The sequence below is a fragment of the Podarcis raffonei genome, chromosome 6 (genome assembly GCF_027172205.1).
Source record: "Podarcis raffonei isolate rPodRaf1 chromosome 6, rPodRaf1.pri, whole genome shotgun sequence".
In the NCBI taxonomy this organism is placed as follows: Eukaryota; Metazoa; Chordata; class Lepidosauria; order Squamata; family Lacertidae; genus Podarcis; species Podarcis raffonei.
In genome coordinates this window covers 67,462,736-67,482,144 of record NC_070607.1, presented here as the reverse complement: position 1 = coordinate 67,482,144, position 19,409 = coordinate 67,462,736, and the positions used below count along the sequence as shown (strand labels likewise).

The following is a 19,409-nucleotide window of genomic DNA, read 5'->3' as shown; positions in this document are numbered from 1 at the left end:
ACTGCTGTTGTTGGTGTGCTGCATGGCAATGGACTTGGGGAATAACAGAGCATGATTGATGTGCAACTTTCAATATATGCAAGGGGGGGGTCAAAGGACAACAGAAAGAAGTGGATTGGTGCAGCCTAGCTTGGTGGCCTACCTTTGTTTTGAGTTCCATGACTTCCAAATCTGGCAGTTCTTAGCAGACTTCATCGTTATTGCAGGATTCATCCTGGTAGACCTGGAGCCAGAGTGAAGCAAAGAGGAATAAGGGTACAGATTTGCCCTGTTGAAAAGCAGTTTTAAGAGGTTCGCGTTAGTATATGCTGGGCAGGCTGTAACCCAGAACTGGTATCCATGACCCTCCAGCTAGTAAGCTAGTAGGCATGATTGAAGTTAGCCCAACAACATCTGGATGGCCACTGGTTCTCTATTCCTGCTATAAAATGTGTTGGCCTTTGAAGTGGGGGAAATCTGAAAATTGGTTTCAGATTCCTGCTCAGTTGATGGTCCAATCCTATTCCTTCATCCTAATCTACCTCACACAATTGCGGGGGTGAAGCTAAAGTGGGATAATTCCACCCTCCCCCTTGTGCCATGTATGCTATTCTGAGTTCACTGGGAGAACAGTCTGATTCCATTCTTGTATTTGGAACCATGGGGAGCAAAATCTGCAGTAGAAAGAGACACGCATCCCATCTGTTCTTCTGTCGTTTGATGGAAAGACCCAAAACAATCTTCAAATAACTGTTGAGTCGGTGGCTGACTACCCACCAGCTGTGCCTCTCACCTTTTGCTACATGTCCGTCCTCTTGCTGCTGCTGTCTGCTGGGTTATCCATTAGCCTGTGTTCTGGATTCACAATGTGGGGGTGGCAGTGCAACTGCCCTACACTGTATTAATAGACAACACAGCCCTCTCTTAAGGACAACTTCAACCTCCTTGTCTGCACCCTCTGAAAGAGGCAGTTGGCCAGATGGAGAGTAATTGCCCTACAGGCAAATGCCAAATTTCATGGGAAATGTTTTTGACTTTTTATTGTTAGTTTTATTTCCTTCGTTAACATGTTACCAGTTTTAAAAGTTTTTAATAATAATAATAATAATAATAGTAACGCTTCAACAAACATTTGAGGAAACTATCTCTCAAATATGATTGTGCTAGATAAAACATTTGCCTGTTGTTGGAGGCTCGCAGTTAATCTGTGGAACTTCTTAACTCAATTATGTTCTAGAACTCATATTAAGGCTAGGATGTGTCGCTTGGAAAGTAGGAATATATAGTGTAAGATCTCATCTAAAGGGAGACAGGTAAACACACACAGGGTTGTCATTAAGGCATGCTGCTCAGCAAATTGTAAAAGGTTAGAAGATTAGAAAATTGGGGTTTTAAAAAATGAAACGGGACTTCCGGAAATTCCTTCCATGATAGAGCATGAAATTCCGTATGTGCAACTTAGATATAGTATCCCGAAAGAAGAAACCAGATAGTTGTTTTTTGCAGAGAGTTGAAGGGGAAATATTCTGTATTGGGGTCACTTAGATTTGGTCACAGTTTTGAAGAAAATTGGAAGTGACTCTAGTGTGCTTTACTTTGTAAACCTTCCCAGTTATGTAGTACGAAATGATTTTGACATTATTATGCAAGCCATGACTGTTTCCTTGCCTGAACTATCTTGCCACAGATTCTTGCTGGTGCCTTCAGGTGAATGGCAGAAAATGTGCCCCTCCTTCTAGTACTAGAGATTCCATCCCAGAGGAAGAATGCTGTGCAGGGAGAGCAGTCTCATAATTCTCTTTTCTTGTGTGTGTGTGGGGGGGGAAGCCATGTGGGTAAGCTGTGTGGGTTTGCCCTTTGTATCCTAGAAAAGAGTGGTGCAGATATTCTCAGTGTTAAAAAAAACATGCCACATGCCTTTCTGGGCTGCCTACACTGTCTTGGAGTCTGAAGACTTGTGACAATAGTCCAGCAAGGAAAAATCAAAAGCAGGGTGAGAGACCATAGGGAGCAGGTGGCAGTGGGAGGAGGAGTAGTGTTAGAGGAGGGGTGGACAGTTTAGCTGCTCTTAGTTGCTTGCAACACTCTTATGTTATATTGCAAAATATGCGTTAAACTTAATAGCAAAGAATTGTTGACAAAACCAGCAGAGATTTTAGAGCCTGCTGTACCCAAACAAAACAAACCTCAGCATAGCTTTCTCACATGCACAACCTCATGAAACTGCTGTGGGAGTGGAATTGCCTGGTTTTCTCCATAGTGTTTCTATCCATCAGATGAAGAATGACTCCCAGAGAAGCATCACGTTATTTCAGAGAACATGTGCTGTCTTCTGGGGAAGGGAGAATGTTGAATGTATCCCTCAACAGAAAATGGCCATATTCACATGCCTAGCCTTTAAAACCTGCAATAAGAAAGGAGGAAACTTGGTACATAAAGCACACACAGAGCTGTAAAGTTGGCCCCTAAATCTCTCCCCTTTTTTCTGAAGCTTCTCCTGTGGCTCCTGTCTTCAGTGGGGTTGCTATAGCTCCTTCTCTACCTGTAACAACTAGTTCATATTTTAAAAGGATTAAGAGATTAGAAATAAGGATTACCAGTTTTTTTTTCCTGATGAGGCTGCTGCATGTCTCATGGGGTTGCCAACTTTTACTGGCTGCTGCTTCTCAACCTGTAACAGCCAGCTCATTGGGTGACATTAGCAGGGGGATTTGTTGGTTCTCGTGGCCTACAACTGCCCCGGCTTATTTTTACACATTGGTTGGTTGTTAAAATCCCTGCCATGAATTTTCCAGTTAGTCGACAAGCCTAGCTTTTAAAGGTTTAATATAAAAAGTGGGAATTCAGCAGGTAAAGCATATATAGAACTACACAGGTGGCCCCTAAATCGCCTGTCCCTTTACAGTGGTATCTCTGGATGCGAATGGGATCCGTTCCGGAGCCCTGTTCGCATCCAGAAGCAAACGCAACCCACGTCTGCGCAAGTTGCAATTTGCCGCTTCTGCGTATGCGCATGACGTCATTTAGATCGTCTGTGCATGCGCAAGCAGCGAAACCCAAAAATACTTATCCCGCAGCTACTTCAACCCGAGGTATGACTGTATTCTGAAGATGTCCTATGCCTTTCAGAGTTGTCTATCAGTAATCCAGTCATTGTGCACCCCAGAAATGTTTTCCCCTTCCCTCAATGCCTCTCAGTTTTTACACATTTCCTGTGATCTCTTCTGCCCATCTCTTTTCACACCTAACCACTTAACTGAACTTTAAGCACTTCAAGGCTGAAGCCTGGTTTGTGAGTACTTTGATCTCTTCCCTCCACCCCCATTCTTTTCTGTTTCACACAACCACACACTGTCATTTTCAAAACGGCATCTCTGACTCTCTCCCTCTCTCATTTCACCCGGCACACCATTCAACAGCCTTGACCTAACACAACAGACAGTTTCCCAAAAGACACAGTTCAAACAAAGAAACCCTCCCCATCAAAGTCTATAGAAGGAAAACACCCACCACTTACCAGCTTGCCAAAATCTCTTACTAAGTGAACTCACTTCGAATAAGCAATTTCTTACCATTTCTTCTCCAAATTCAGCATGGGCTGCCCTCAAACCTATTTTTCCTATACACTGTTAAATATCAAATCATGCTGTTGAACCATTTCCTAATTATGAGCTATAGAACCCACACCCCATTTTTTTTTACCTACTCTGCTGTTGTAATCCTTGCTTATTAACAAACAAATCTGTGCTGCTGTACAGTCATGAAACATAGAGATAAACATCAAAGAAACCAGCAACTCACACATAACAGTTTCTAGCTCACTCCATGCACCAGTGTGTAGATATCTTAAAATGTAGGTCAAGTAAGTGAGTACAGTCAGTGTGTGTGTGTGTGTGTGTGTGTGTGTGTGTTTAGCAGCACATCTGCTTTAATGCTGGCAGCAATATGCCTTCATATAATCACTTATTCCTATTCTCATAAGTTTTGATACGAGTTGTATCTGAAGATTTGGGTTCTTTTCCCTTTTTTTGCATTTGAGTAGATACAGAAGACACTTTCAGTTCTCTGCAGTCCTTCCTCCCTCCCCATCCTGCAGTGAGTTACAGAGCAGCGCTTTCTGCATAAGGCCCTCTCTCTCAAGCTTGTCCTTGGCTCACAGTTTTCTGCAGTTATGATAGATCATAGCATCTGCGTTACCATAGCAGATTAGGTGCTCATTGTTGGTTCTGTTACATTTCAGTGTTATTTTCATCCTCTCTCAAGGAAAATCATATTTGTTTCTTGTGATTTACATTATCAACTATCAGAAGGAGATCTGTTTAGGATGCTAACTGCTTATGTCCATCATAAAGCTGTCTGCTGCAAGTGTGCTGTGACCTGAGATTTCAGTATCAAGGTTCTCCTAATAACAGCATTTGAAGGATCCTGTCACCTTTGACATGTGTCCAAAATACTGGATACTTCCAGCAAAATATATTTGTAATATTAGCAGAAGGTTATTGACAGCAAACTGACACAAATCAGATAGGGGTGTGTGTGTGTGTCCACATTTGCAAACATAAAAAAGCAAATCCCTTAACATACAGGACTCAGAAATCATTGCTGCCAAGGAATTTGATTCAGGCTTGGGCATGAATTGCACCTAAAATCTAGTATTGTCTGCTAATCCCCTCCCTCCCTCCAAGTATCATACTGTTACAAGTAGTGACCATTTTAGGTGCATCCAATGGACGTGCAATTACCGACAAACAGGTCCTTTTGGACACAGAAAGAAGGCAAAATTAGGGCAGAACCAGGGCTGGGTGGAACAGGGCAGGATGTACTCGGGGGCCGATAACGGAACCCCCATGCGAAATGGTTGCCTCCTGTACAAGTATTTTTCCAGCACTGTAAACCTCTAGCCTACCAAGGCTGGATGAAGCTCCTGGGAACTGAATATGCGTGAATTGAGAAATCTCTAGATGAAAATTTACTGCAACCCATCAAAGCCTTCATTTGACAGTCCTGATGAGGGAAAGTGGTCTCATTCAACAAGCCTTCTAATCATTATCCCAACTAGTATCTATCTTGAAATTGATTTGACTTGATGTATGTCCTGTTGTGTTAAATTGTTTTTATACTTATAGTTGTTTTTTATTGTTCTTATATAGGCCATTGTTTTACCTGTTTTTCTATATGTAGCTGGTTTATGTATGTCACCATATTGTGAATCACTTCTGAGTGCTTCGTGGGAAGCAATTCATAAATTAAATAATTAATAATGGCGTAGATCCACGTTTTTCCAAGCTATTGGAACTCCCAGCTATTGAGGCAAGTGATCAGAGTTGTAAGCCAAAACATCGTGAGGGCACCAGATTGGGGAAGGCTGGTGTAGATGGATTATATAGGCCTAAAAAGACATAAACAATTCACTTTCAAGGATAAACCTGAAACACCTGGCATGTTCCTGCCCTATTGCAAATGTAGCGAATACTAGAGGTTCCTGTCACCTGCCGAGCCCTTGAAGGCTGCCCTTGTTTATGTGCCTGCTTTCCTGTTGCCATAATAGGATGCAGTCATAATCACTGTCCTTGCAGATGGCAATAGTAGGTGCTTGAACAGAAGCAGGGTCCTGAAAATTCACGAAATAGATTTTATAGGAGACAGTTTATTGGCCCTTTGGTGAAAATCTGTGTCTCATTAGACAGTAGCTATTTGGTGTCAGCCACTTTTTCCTTCCTGCACTGCTTCAATTTTCAGTTATAACCATGTGCTCTGTCTAGACTGCATTTCCCGGGAGACTCTAAACCTGGCTGGCTAGCCAGTCCAAAATGTAAACTCCCTTGGAGAGCTGTGTACTGGGGGCAACAGATATTTACAGAACTGGGGCATGAGCCCATACAACCTCAGCTTGTGGGTATTGGAGTGGGACTACCCTAAGCGTAAGATATCAGGGAGGAACAAGCAGAGCTCTACTGCTTCAAAATGTGTTTGCATTTTATGTTGACAAAATCATTGAGATGTAGTATGGCGATTTACATGAGGGCAACAAAAGAGACCTATACTAGAGGCTAGAAGGATGAATACCCTCAATCATTACAAAATGTTCGGAGGATGGCTAGAATAACAGACTTGCAGAATTGGAAGGAACCCCAAGGGTCATCCAGTCCAACCCCCTGTGATGCAGGAATCTCAACTAAATCATACATATAACTACAACTGAACATATTTCATATAGACATCAATTTTGTGTGGACATTTGGAGAGCTTTATATTAACTTACATGTTTAACTTAAGATGAATGTACTGATGGCTACTGTATTCAGACTGCAAACCAATGGTGGGTTTTTTGTCACTATATTATTTACATACATTTTTATTTTATTTTATTTTATTTTTTTCTTCATTAAATTTGCAAAAAAATAATAATTTTAAAATGTGTGTACCCTACCTGAGAACAGTGCATGAATAGGAGCCCAAGTGTACTGAATACTTTTTATCTTTAAAAAAATAATAATTAAATTTTCAGTTTTCCAAAAACATTTTACATATTGTTAGATATCCCACAACTTCTCTCCTCTCTCCTTGGTTCATTTTATTTATCTTTCATTCCTGCATATTTCGCAGTAACCATTTTAGTTAGTTCTGCAGCTAGAATCTTACGTTCATTTTTCACATGGTCTACTCCTCATCTGAAGACTTCAAAAAACAAAGCCAAACTTCCCCTGCCCACCCCTCCGAATATTCTTATGAGGTTCCCTTCTCCAGTCTTCAAAGAGTGGCTGGGAGTGGGGAGGCAGAAAAAGCTCCTCCTTTTCTTCTAGCAGTGGCAGATTTAATCTGAAATCGTAAGATCAGTACTATGCCCAGAGCTCAGAAACTGCTTGCAAACTGTCACAAAACGCCCCTATAACAATGGGAGTTTCAAACACTGCAACTAACAGGCTCCATGTTGGAATACTTGGAATAAGGCAACTTCATAGACAAATACCCTAGAGCTGATTCTTGCTCTTCATTTTGAGACTTGGATAAAAGGTTATTAGGTTCTGTTCTAGAGTACATATTTTAAATGGACAAGTATCACGCTGGAAATGCATGTGCCCTGCAGACATGACAAATGGCGTGTATGTTCTTTACTGTGGCATTCTCATCCATACCAAGCATAAAAGCTAGAGTTGTCTCAATGACACCAGGTTTTTGCAAACTTAACAGTGCTTATTTGCTACCTAGCACCACTTTTGCATTCTCTTCATATGCAGTGCAACTTTATCCAGATGAGAGTGCATTTTCATTACTCTGGAAAGATTTCCAGCAATTCCCTGTGCTTTTGTAGTTGTCTTGGGAATTGCCTAAAGTGCATGCTATAGACTCCCATTTAAGAATCGCTGGGCTAACATATTGGATTGGAAAGCTTGGATTCAACTCGGTGATTATAAATGGACTTGCAGAGAGGCAAGTCTACATCTGAACTGTGCTTCTCGCCTATAAATTGAAAATGATACTGACTTGCCTTACAGGATTGTTGTCAGAATAAATGAGAAAAGGCTGAGGGACGAGATCATTGCATTATGGTTGTGGCAGGCACCATGGGCTGTAAATCTAAAGGCACACCATTTTAGCATATCAGTGGCACCTCATTAATTGCAGCTTTCCAAATTTTGCGTGACTTTGAGAAGGTACTTCATGTGCTGCCTAGGACTGTTTAGCCAAGGAATATCCTATGGTAGTGGCTTGAATCTTGTTCTAATGGGTCTCTGTAAGTTGAAGGAAGAGGAGACAGTTCAGCTGCACTTACCCGGGGGCAAATTTAAATGTGCACTTATCTCCACATCTGGAGGCAACATTGAAAGGAGTTTTATGAGGGAGATGGAAAAACAGGTAAAATACTGGTTCCAATTTAATTACTTGATGCAAGAAGCACCAACTACTATTGACTTTTGGGCACCTTTCTGATCTTGATCCCTCAAAATCAAGTTGTGTGTGCTGGCAAAGGCTGAAATAATCTCAACAACTGCTTGTATCTCTTGGAATGCTGTTCTGATATGTTGAATGTTGCGACTTTAGATTATACTGTGCTGTAGGATTTTGTGTGTGTGTACTGTTACCCCAAAGTTACGTGCAATTTCTCTCCCTCTCTCTTGTAATATTAGTACCTGTGGTCATCCAAGAAAGTTGAATGGTGGGAGATTCAGGACAGACGAGATGGATTACTCCTTCACACAGTGCATAGATAAACTGGAATAGGTTACTGCAATGTATAGAGATGGCCACCAACTTGGATGGCTTTCAAAGGGATTGGACGTGAAGGACAAAGCTAGCAATGTTTGCTTGCCATGATGACTTTATATTGTCTCCAATATCAGAGATAGTATATAGGGAAGTGCTGCCGTGCTCATGCCCTGCTTGTAGGTTTCCCATTGCTTGCAAACTGCAAAAACAGAATGCTGGACTAGATGGGTCTTCAGTCTGAACCAGCAGGAGGGTTCCAACGTAGTTAGAGTAGCCACTTTAATAATGAGCTTTGGATGCTCTTGAAATCAGACTGTAGTCCCAGTTTCATTCTGACTGACACATTACAGGCCATATGAGGTCAAAACTGTAACAACTTTAATGCCTCCTGTTTTATTTGAAATCAAAGCTCCATCTTCTCTTAATTTGTGAACCCTCTTTAATTAATGCACATTGAAGTTGCCATGATAGATCACTACTATCCTTGAATAAACTAGATACAGTTGTCTGCTTGATATTTCCTGCAGACAACAATATCTCTACCTATTAGAGCAATATGAATGCAACACGCCTAAGTTTAGAGGGCTTGTGAGAGGGGGGATGATTGCTTAGATCAGGCACATCCAACAGGTAGATCATGATCTACCAGTAGATCACTGGCAGGTCACTGGCACCCCCCCAAAGAAGCTCAAAAACTTTGGCTCCTCTTTAAAAAGCTCAACAACTTTGACCTGAACCCAGTTTTTAACTCTGTGAGTAGATCGCAGTCTGTTGGGAGTTGGCCACCCCTGGCTTAGATGAAACCATTTTCCTTGGGGTAAAAAGATTTGCAAACTTCATGGAATGAATGTGTGAAATATGTATCTCATATAGAAAATCAGCCTTGTATTAATGTGTGAGTTTTGTGAAAATCTGATTACAATAGAAAAAGGGCAAGTGTGTTGGTGGCAGCTGATGAACTTTGCTGGGGTGTTTTGGTTTATGCGAACTTCAGAGCTTCTATGTTGAAGCAGCAGGGAGATGATAAGGGTGTGTGACTGTAGTTCAGTGATAGTGCATGCTTTGCATAGACAGGCCTATTGCTTAATTTCTAAAAAGAGAGTTAACAGCTGCCCAGAAAAGCCTAACATTTTCTTCTTAAGAATGTAAGAAGATAGGCTTTGTGTTTGCTCCGTAAGCACAGGAAGAGAGGCACTCTACATTTGTACATAAGCACATTATTTTACATATTCCTGTTCAGCTAAAATATCTTAGGGCCACTTCATATGTTTTTAGCATGAGCTTGCTTACTATTTGCATGGGACTATTTTTGCTGTTGTGATCAGTCATCACTTTCTCTTGTTTTCGTCAACACATGAGCACTCAGTGCTGCATGATTAGTCCTCAGGGCATGTCCTCATGCTTGCTTTAAAGCTCCTTTGTGACTTTTTTAAAAGTAAGTCTGTTGTGCTCTGTTAAGACATATTCAAATTTATATGTGTTCGTGGCACTTAATTCTTTCCATGCATACCCCTTGTGGTTAAGAGTAGGGCAAAGTAAACATGGTCTGTTGCATTCAAGTTAAAAGCCTATCTCTCCCCTTGTAAAACTTTTTCTTTCCCATGTGTTTGCATCCTTCTATTCTAAACGTGGTTCTTCAAAATTTTGGTGGAATGGTGCTCTTGTGTGCACTAGCGCTGGGCTGGTTTTCAACATAGTGATATATCAGCAGCTAAACATTGCAATATACTGATATATCACCATGTCTGAAATAAGGATGGAGCTATGTAAAAACATTGGCTGGTTTCACAATTTCCCCACTTCGTTGTTTTTGCACAACACACACACATATACACAATGATTTCATGATATATTGCCAGGTCATTAGTATCATGATACAGACTTCAAACCGGTTTTGGATGATTATATTGATGTATCATCCAGCCCTAGTGTGCACAAAATGCTAGGAACCCAGTTTGCTTCGCTGATTTCAGCATGCACATTCACACTCCCTTTTTATGCTATATACTGTAGTTCTAAACTCTTAACTTTCTCAGCTTTGGTTCATGTGTGTAAACTATTTCTAGCTTCAGAAAATCATATTTTAAAACAACAACACTATGTTTAAGCAAAAATAAAGAGGAACTATTGAGAAAGAAGGAAGTATTGGGACCAGTAGCTATACTAATACAGAATCTGAGCTCTTCACCTGTATTATTTGCAGAAATAGATGTAACATTGTAAAGTTTGAGGGAAACCTATCAAACACATCATAAAAGTACACCCAAAGTAGTGGTCTGTTTTGTAGATGATGTCCAACATGTTTTGACCATGATATGAAGATGCTTGTTGTCCCAAACCTTTCGGTAGAATATACCAAAAACATCTCTAAAGAATATAAAAGGTAAAGGTACCCCTGATTGTTAGGTCCAGTCACGGACGACTCTGGGGTTGTGGCGCTCATCTCGCTCTATAGGCCGAGGGAGCTGATGTTTGTCCACAGACAGTTTTTCCAGGTCATGTGGCCAGCATGACTAAGCCGCTTTTGGCGAACCAGAGCAGCATACAGAAACGCCATTTACCTTCCTGCCGGAGCAGTACCTATTTATCTACTTGCATTTTGACGTGCTTTCGAACTGCTAGGTGGGCAGGAGCTGGGACCAAACAACGGGAGCTGACGCCATTGCGGGGATTTGAACCACCAACCTTCTGAACGGCAAGCCCTAGGCTCTGTGGTTTAGACCACAGCAACACCTGTGGTTGAAACTTGTGCATTCTTCACAAAATAAATTGCCACTTTCAGGCACCAGCTTAAGGCCTGCCTCTTACAGTATGTTTTAGTGTGAGTTTGTTTAATGTTGTGCATCTCCTTCCAAATGAACTTACCTGCCTATGCGGTGGGGATAAGAGGTCATATTTGTTAAAAGCATTTGGAGAATGGGGCTAACTTAGTTCTGCATTATTTAGCATTAAACCTATAGAACATAAATCTACACCAGAGACTGAGAGTGACTTAGGCATCATTCCTGTGCCTCAGGGACTCCTGGGAAACCATAATTTTGTGAGGGAAGGTAAGGATTTAAGAATTATCACAGACTACCTTCTCCAGAATCCCTGGGGTGGGAGTGGGGAACCACTAACAGTGGAGAAGAGTCTAAGCAGGTAGTGTCTCTAAGGCTGGGATTTCTTCCAGATTAAAATTCTAGAAGGGGATATCTTTGTTGGAGTTCACAAGGCCTTGTTTTTCAAAAACAGCCACCCTTTCACACAGTGTGCGCTCCCTTCCAATCACACTTGCTATTCTGGATTGTGCTGTCCAGTTTTTGTAGGCCTTTCTTTGTTGCTTTTTTAAAAAGCCTTGGCTTATGAAAACATATTGGCAAGTGTTTCTTCAAAGACGTATAATCTTTCCTTAGCATAGTTTAGCTTCTCTTGTTTCAGTTACTTGTGTGCAGTATGAAGCTGTGCACCACGGTGGGCTTTTTTCATCTTTTCTGCTTTCCGTTTTCGTAGGAAATACCTTTTATATTTTCAGGGGTGCCAGATGCTCAGTGGTGTGCTTGAACTGAATGTGACTCAGCAGGTTGCGGTGAATTTGTCAAACGAGATTGGCCTGATCTCATTTATCCAATAAGGATGACCAATTATGAGCGCATGCACTCAAACTGAGCACATCTCTGTTGGGTAATGCATATTAACCATGTAAAGAAAAAATGCCCTGTGTTTTTCCCTTATCCCTGACACTGCACTTTAAATTAGTTGCCATGCTACCATTTGTCCTTTGAACTGTGAAATATTCTGCATTGATATTCAAAAGGTGGACAGGGTTGTTTTTTTTAAATCCAGGCATCATTATTAATCTTTACTATCTTGCATGTCAGCTGAAGTTCAAACCCTTGCTTAGGGTGCAGAAACAATCCTGAACTATTAGACAGGGAAGTTGATGGATATAATACTTTTACACAAACGTACACCCACCCCCACCCCAGGAAGCCACTGGAAAGTTTAAGAACTGAACCTTACTATTTCAAGTATTGAGTCAGTGTCAGTTTCATAAAATACTATATACCGTAGTTTTCGCTCCATAACACGCATTTTTTTCCTCCTAGAAAGTAAGGGGAAATGTCTGTGCGTGTTACAGAGCGAATGCTTCCCTCCTCCGTGGCTCGCTTTGAAAGGGGGGGGGGAGGAGGGAGAGAAGCAGAGCCGGCTTGCTTTAAAGGAGCAAAGCGGGAGAGGAGAGGAGCCGCTTACACGAGTGTAAGCGGCTCCTGTCCAGTTGGCTCCTTTAAAGCAAGCAGGCTGTCTGTCCCTTCTCCCCACTCAGCTCGCTAAATAGCAGATCGCTAAGTGGGGGGGGTGAGCCGGGGAGGAGGGAGAGAAGCAGAGGAGAGGAGCCTTCTCCCCTTAAACCCCTCTTCTGCATTATTAGCAGCATCCTTCTCCACATACCCCATGCGTGCTCCTCGTCCCTTGAGTGCTTTTCCTTCCCTCCCCACTTAAAATGTGGTTAGAAAGCACAGATCCACATGGATCCTCAAGATTTTTGCACTGGGTCACCCCAAATTCACCATCAGATCACATAACACGTCCATGGCTACTGTTTGCACCAAAAAAATCACACACCCACTGTTGCCTGGTGCAAAAACATGGTTACAAACATGAATCCATATGCATCCTCAGGATTTTTGCATTGGACTACCCCAAACTCACCGTCAGATCACATGTCTGTGGCCACAGCATGAACCACAAAAATCATACATCCACTGTTTCGTTTAGAATTTTTTTTTCTTGTTTTCCTCCTTTAAAAACTACGTGCGTGTTATGGTCGGGTGCGTGTTATAGAGCGAAAAATATGGTAAATATTATAAAGATTTGAGACCAGATGGACACTTTTGTATCAGAAAGATTTGGTTCCCATATTAGTTATCTGAAAATATTGCCCCTTTCTTAACTAAATAGGAGGTGGCAGATTTTCAGGAACCCTCCCCTGGGAGATCTGAAAAGCACTCAAAGGATCCTTTTCCAGACTGGCTGGAGCCGTGAATAGAGCAGTCTTAGGGGATAGAGGTGCACAACAGCATTGTGTTGCTGGTCTCACTGGTTCTATTAATAAGCAATCTTTTTTTAAATATATATGTACATATCCAAATATGGGAGAGTTGCAGAAGTCTACAAGTGGGTTTTTGTAAACAAAGACCTGTTTTCCCAAATGAAAAATATAAAGAAGTTATTGAGCAATGGGGTCAAGTTAGATAATTTGTTAGATAAAATATATTTCTATCTCACCTTTCAGCCAACGTTGGCTCCCAAAGTGGTTTACAACTACTAAAATCCATCACAAAATTCACTGATTTGACAGATTGTCTAACAGCAGTAATAATTGAATTCTGAACAATCATTCAATAGACTAACTAGCACTCAAAATAACTTCAAGGGGATGAAGATAAAGAGAAGCAGCAAATCTGGATACCCAGTTGTACTCCATATCTATCATGGAATGAACTGGTTTCCAGTACTCTTGCTACATTTGTAGCTGAAAACAAAGACTGCTTAATCGGCAAGCTAAAAGAAGTTGTTGTTGTGCAGAGTTTCTGCTATCTGTATGATAGTCTGCATGCAGAACAAATTGCTCCAGATTTCAACAGGCGCTTCTTGGCAAAACAGTAAAGTTGCTCTGTGCATGTATGAGTCGTTTCAAAACAAATGCTAGGGTCTTTTTTGCTCTTTAGTCATATGAGAGCACCATGACCTCTGGCTCTAAGCCTTGTGTGTCATAACAAATCGAGGGAGGAAAAATACCCTGAAAGTTGTGTTGATAAAAGTGTGGCTTTTGTTTTTTATTTATGCAGTTTATTCACTACCCTACTGTTGAAAGTGATCTCAGGGTGGGTAATAGCAATTTTTAAATTAAAATAAAAACCAACAAAGCATGGTATGGTAAATGAAAACAGGGAGATTACAAAGCAGTACATCACCCATCTGTCCCAATGCAGGCCCTGTAGGATCATATTAGAAACTCTGGAAAATGGATAATATTGGTGCCAGCCAAGCCTTGGGAAAATGTTATTCCAAAATCAGGGTGTAAGTGCTGAGGTTACCCTCTGGCATGTCACAGGTTCACTGACCTCATTCAGAGATGGTGTAACCAACAGGGTGGACAGTATGGGGAGAAGCACTTCTTCAGGTAATCGGGTTCAGAGCCTTATACATCAAAACCAGCACCTTGAATTGGGCTTGGTGGTGAAAAGGTGTAGCCACTGCAGATCTTTAAGTATGGGTGTCATGTGGTCCCATACAGAAAATCTGGCAGAACTCTGGCAGTTGAGCCTTTTGCATTTTAAATTGCATTTTAACCTGTATTTTAAATTGTTTTTTTCTTTTTCTTTGTTCTTATTATGTTTTTACTGGAATTTTATTGGTGTTAGCCGCCCTGAGCCCGGCTCTGGCCGGGGAGGGCGGGGTATAAATAAATTATTATTATTATTATTATTATTATTATTATTATTATTATTTATTATTATTATTATTTATTATTATTTATTATTTATTTGAACCAGCTGCAGTCTCCAAACTGTCTTCAAGAATAGCTCCACATACGTTAGCCCCAAATGGAGTTTACTAGAGCGTGGTTGTCACTCTTTTAACAGCTCTGTGAAACTGTGACTTGTTCACTGTCCATCCTCTGATCCAATAGGTCCTTCATCTGTGTTCTGTGAAGCAATTTTGAGTCCCCAGTGAGTAGAACAGTATGCTTCAAATAATAAATGGGTTGGTTTTCTTACAAATTCCAGTTGCCAGGAATTGTGAACAGGAGACTGCTGTCATGCTGATGTCCTATTTGTGGGCTTACCATAGGCATCTGGTTGGCTATTGTGAAAACATGGTTTTGGACTAGATGGGCCTTTGGTCTGATCCAGCAGTGGACAGGCCAAGCTTTCTGTTTACCTGTGGAGTCACACTTCTTTGAGGCTTTAAAGCCAAACGTTCAGCTTGGTATCTGCAAAGCCTCTTGTGTTACCCATAACTCTAAATGACTTGTTCATCTCTTTGTTCTGGAATCTCAACATACACTGTGTGCGTATTGAAATTTGACTCCACCCGCAATTTTCCTGGTAATTTTGATAGCCTATTTCACAAGTGCTATAGACCAGGGAAACAGAGAATGCTTGAGCTCATCCCACCAATGACCTTTTGGCCCAAGGACTGGAGTAGCATGGTTTGTTAAAACCCAGGTGAAATTTGTACTGGTTGGCCTTTTTTTGAAGCTTGTTGTTTTTGAGCCGTCTGTTATTTTCTCGACAAGTATCAGGTTATGCCTTTTGAAATGGAACCCTGGGAGAATAAGCACAAAATCTTTGTGAAGAGTCTCGGAACCTTGGAAGATTTGCTGATGTGTCATATCTTGAGAAGCTGATGGCTAAAAGCACTCAGTTTTTCTAATCAGAGAGTTAACATAAATTCATTGCTGACAGTTAGATTTGAGCTGGAGACTCGCAGCCTCGTAAAACTTTGGAGGCCGGATTAAAAGCAAGAGAAGTTTAAGAATGTTGGTAATCTTAAAACCGTAAATCACTGAATGAAAGCAGCAGTGGGCTGAACTCTGCTGACAGACATATTAATTTCTAAGGTCTTGTGACATTGAGAAATCTAATGTTGCAACTCATTGTACGTAGGACAGATAATTCCTTTCCACAGGGCAGATGTTGCCATTCCCTTTTCTGCTTCCTCTGCTCTAAGTCTGTCAACCTTAAATAAAGTGTTCTTTCTGGGAGCGGGGGTGGGTTATGTCTGAACTGGATGCCTTCATTGCCATTTTGCCCCTTAATGTTTCATTGAGGTTCACACACTTCCTGTACGTATTCATGTGCTTCCTATAGGAATTGCAGGTGTTGAGTTTTGTATTTATTTGCAACATACTGTGAGCACACTTGCTGTTTGTTTAGAAAGCTTTCTTTTAATAAACAGGTATAATTTGAAATTTGGGTGTTAAAAATGAACAGACCAGAATATATATAATAGACCTTTTTGACTCAGCAAGTACTGAAGAATTGCTCAATGGGTATGTGAAAGTTAATTCCCTGCAGGCACTTTGGCTGGAGCAAAGCACAGAGTACCATACTGCAGTTATTATAGAAATGTAAGCCAACAGAACAAAATTGAGGAAAAAAGGGTGAAAACATGCTGGCTCAGGGTTTCTTCTGTCTGAACAAAGCAAGTCTGTCATAAGTGAAAGTTCTTATTCCTTGTTGGCTCTTAATTCATGTCCTGTGTTCCGGTGCATGCAAGTTGTGTTCCCAGGGAGCTTGTCAGACATTGCATTAAGTTGTCTTATAGGCTGTGTCTCAGCAGAAGCCAAATATGGAATGGGCCATGGGGACCAAATTAATTGACATGCAGATAACTGTACGGCCAAGGTGGCAAGCTTCCATTATTGCTACTTGTGTTCTTAGCATAAAGAACACCTCTCATTAAAGTAACTATCCAACCCTTGAGTATCATTCTTTTTCTTTTTTCTTTAAAAAAACATTGCCAGCAGCACTCTCATTTCCCATGTCCTTTCATAGTATAACCTGAGTATTGGCTCTGTCCGTTAATAAGGTTATTTCTCCTGAAATACATCTCACCTTCCCTGTCACTTCTCTTTATACAATGAAGGAGAAGAAGAAAACCTTGCACAAAATAGAGAAATTATACGTTCTCTGCACCCACGCACCCTTGATTTGTTTCAGCACTTCCAATCTATAAGATGCTTCCTGTTGTCCTGGTCTGTGCAGTCAACAGGACTGATGTGTCTGTGTCCTGCACATTTTGTTTCCAGTGCTTGCCAGCAAAAGGTTATCTGCCTCCTCATAAATTCTCTGAACCTTCATCAGCAGAGAAACAGTTTAATTACAGACATGTTGAAACACTGCCTATTAACAACAAAGCTGTTTTTAAAAATAAAAATTGAAAAAAATCCTGCGCTTTCTTCCAAATATTGCCCCCAAGGCAGCACTAAAGCCCCATAAAGGCAAACTATAATCTATCTGGCAAGTGTCAACCCCAAATGCTCAAGCAAAAACAATAATGTTTACCTGGTGCCTAAATGTAAACAAAGTAGGCACTTGGTGAATGGGTATTCCAGTGAATACCTGATATATAACAGCTGATTACTACCAGTGAAGCATATGGTTGTGTAGAACCAACCATGATTTATTCAGTAGTAGCCAGGAGGGTGTTACTTAAGAGTCTTTGCCTCTGGTTTCTTTCTCTCTCCACCCCTCCAAAATATTTGGTATCTTACAGGATGAAAGGCAGTTTAGAAAGATTGTAATGTTTTCTGATATTAACCCTCAAGTATTATTCTGGTATATTATTCAAAGTGCTCAAAATGTGTGCTGCTTTTCAGGACTCGCTAAATAGGTACTTCTTTTGCTCTAGGAATGAACACATCTCATCGCTTTTCCTTCTCTCAGGGGAGCTTGCTTAGCCAAGGTGGAACGCGGTAGACAGAAACAGCCAAGCCTTCCATATGAAAGACTGATCTATTTTTATTTTGTTTTAGTCGGGGCAGTTCAATGAAGATATGATCCCAACAGTGGGCTTCAATATGAGGAAGATCACCAAGGGAAATGTTACTATAAAGGTAAGATGCAGTATGTCTTGGGCAAGTGTGCTCCTAGATTTGCAACATAGTGCTGCAGGCAAGCTTAGGGGTTTAAGGAAGTGCAGGCAGATCGACAGGGTTGAATTAACAGCAGCTTTTTAAAACTATCTGCTGTTTCCATAACACCAAACTGGTTTCTGGGTGCCAAGCCGAGCCAACCCTTTTCTAGAGGACTCTTGGGATGCTCTGATAAGTTTTTCTTAAAATTGGTTCGATGTTCAAAGTATTGGGGAATTAAGTTTGCGGAGAGACAAGGCCCACCTCCCTCACCTGCGGTTTTTAAACTAAAAGTTTAACTCAGACTGAATGGTGCTGGAGTGGAGCTTGTGAATTTATTTTATTGATGGTACCCTGTTTTCCAACACAATTTGAGCACTAAACTGGTTGCTGCTTCTGGTTGTAATATTTTATACAGTTTTTATATGATGTGTTTGACTTTGTATTTTTTAATAACTCTTTGTAAACCACTCTTAAATAAAAAGATTGCTTATAGATACATATGAGGACAAAATATAGAAGTGTTTGCTTGTTTAATTTGTATACTGCTCTTCATCTGAGGAAAACAAGGAAGTATACAATATATCACAGGGTGGTTTACAATATAAGTTAAGGTTATTCTGGGGTTTCTTCTAGTCAAAACTGTGGATGTGAATTTCTGGGTGGTCTTTCTCTCACTATTGCTAGGTACCCTATTGTTTTTGTGTATTATTTGAATAATTAGCTCTGCTACTGTTAGAGAGAGGAGTAGATGTTTGGTGGGAATCCTAAAAGGAATTGCCTAAGCAGAGTAGTGGCAGTAGAGTGTGTCTGGTTAAATGCAGGATTTCTAAATATATCAATAGACTGTTCGCCTCCTTCAGTTCCATTTATGTGTTTTGACCAGGAAAATACTGCAAATATTATTTAATTAGTTTGGATATCAGTTCCATCACTCAAGAGTTTTGTGGAGCTAATCCTAGTAAATTTTAATTTATCATAATACTTTAATTTGAATACTTGGGTTCTTTACAGCATTTGTAAGTGTGAGAATGCTTTTGTGAAGTGGCCATTGTTGCTCAGAAACCCAAGGCTCTCTGAAATCTTCTGGTAGCACTTCAGATGGCTTCCTTAATAATAAAGAGTGTGGGCTGTGGAGAGACTGTGGATGACCATGCATAAAATGAAGACATGGGAAAGTGTAGAGCAGGCAGTGGGGCCAAGTATGTGCGAGTCAAGGAGAATGCTTGGGCTTGCAAATTCTCACATTGTAGTTCTCATCTATATTTTAACTTGCTGCTTCTTTCCCCACAGCTCTGGGATATTGGGGGCCAGCCTCGTTTTCGTAGCATGTGGGAGCGGTACTGCCGTGGAGTCAGTGCCATAGTGTAAGTATTCCATGCCTCGATTCTCAGTCTGTCACCAAGCTCTGAGATTGCCGTGCGCTACTCTCAAGACAAGTCCTAGGCTTCCTCTGAACACTGGAGCTGTGTGGTGATGGTGGGATCAAATCAGTCCAATAAACTCAGGCAAAGATGAGGCTTCTTTGTTCCTCAGGACATATCCACTGTCTCTTGGATCACATTTGGAACTGTAAGAGATTTCTTACCTACTTTAC

The 19,409-nt window shown here is 41.0% G+C and overlaps 1 protein-coding gene across 1 annotated transcript in view; it reads left to right on the top strand.

The window, feature by feature from the left end:
* The window catches only part of ARL8A (ADP ribosylation factor like GTPase 8A), a 35,515-nt gene that overhangs the window by 6,519 nt on the left and 9,587 nt on the right, over positions 1–19,409 (top strand). The window contains exons 2-3 of the mRNA XM_053393704.1: positions 17,714–17,794; positions 19,106–19,179. Coding sequence (XP_053249679.1) covers positions 17,714–17,794; positions 19,106–19,179 — 155 coding nt within the window. The remainder of the gene's footprint in view (positions 1–17,713; positions 17,795–19,105; positions 19,180–19,409) is intronic.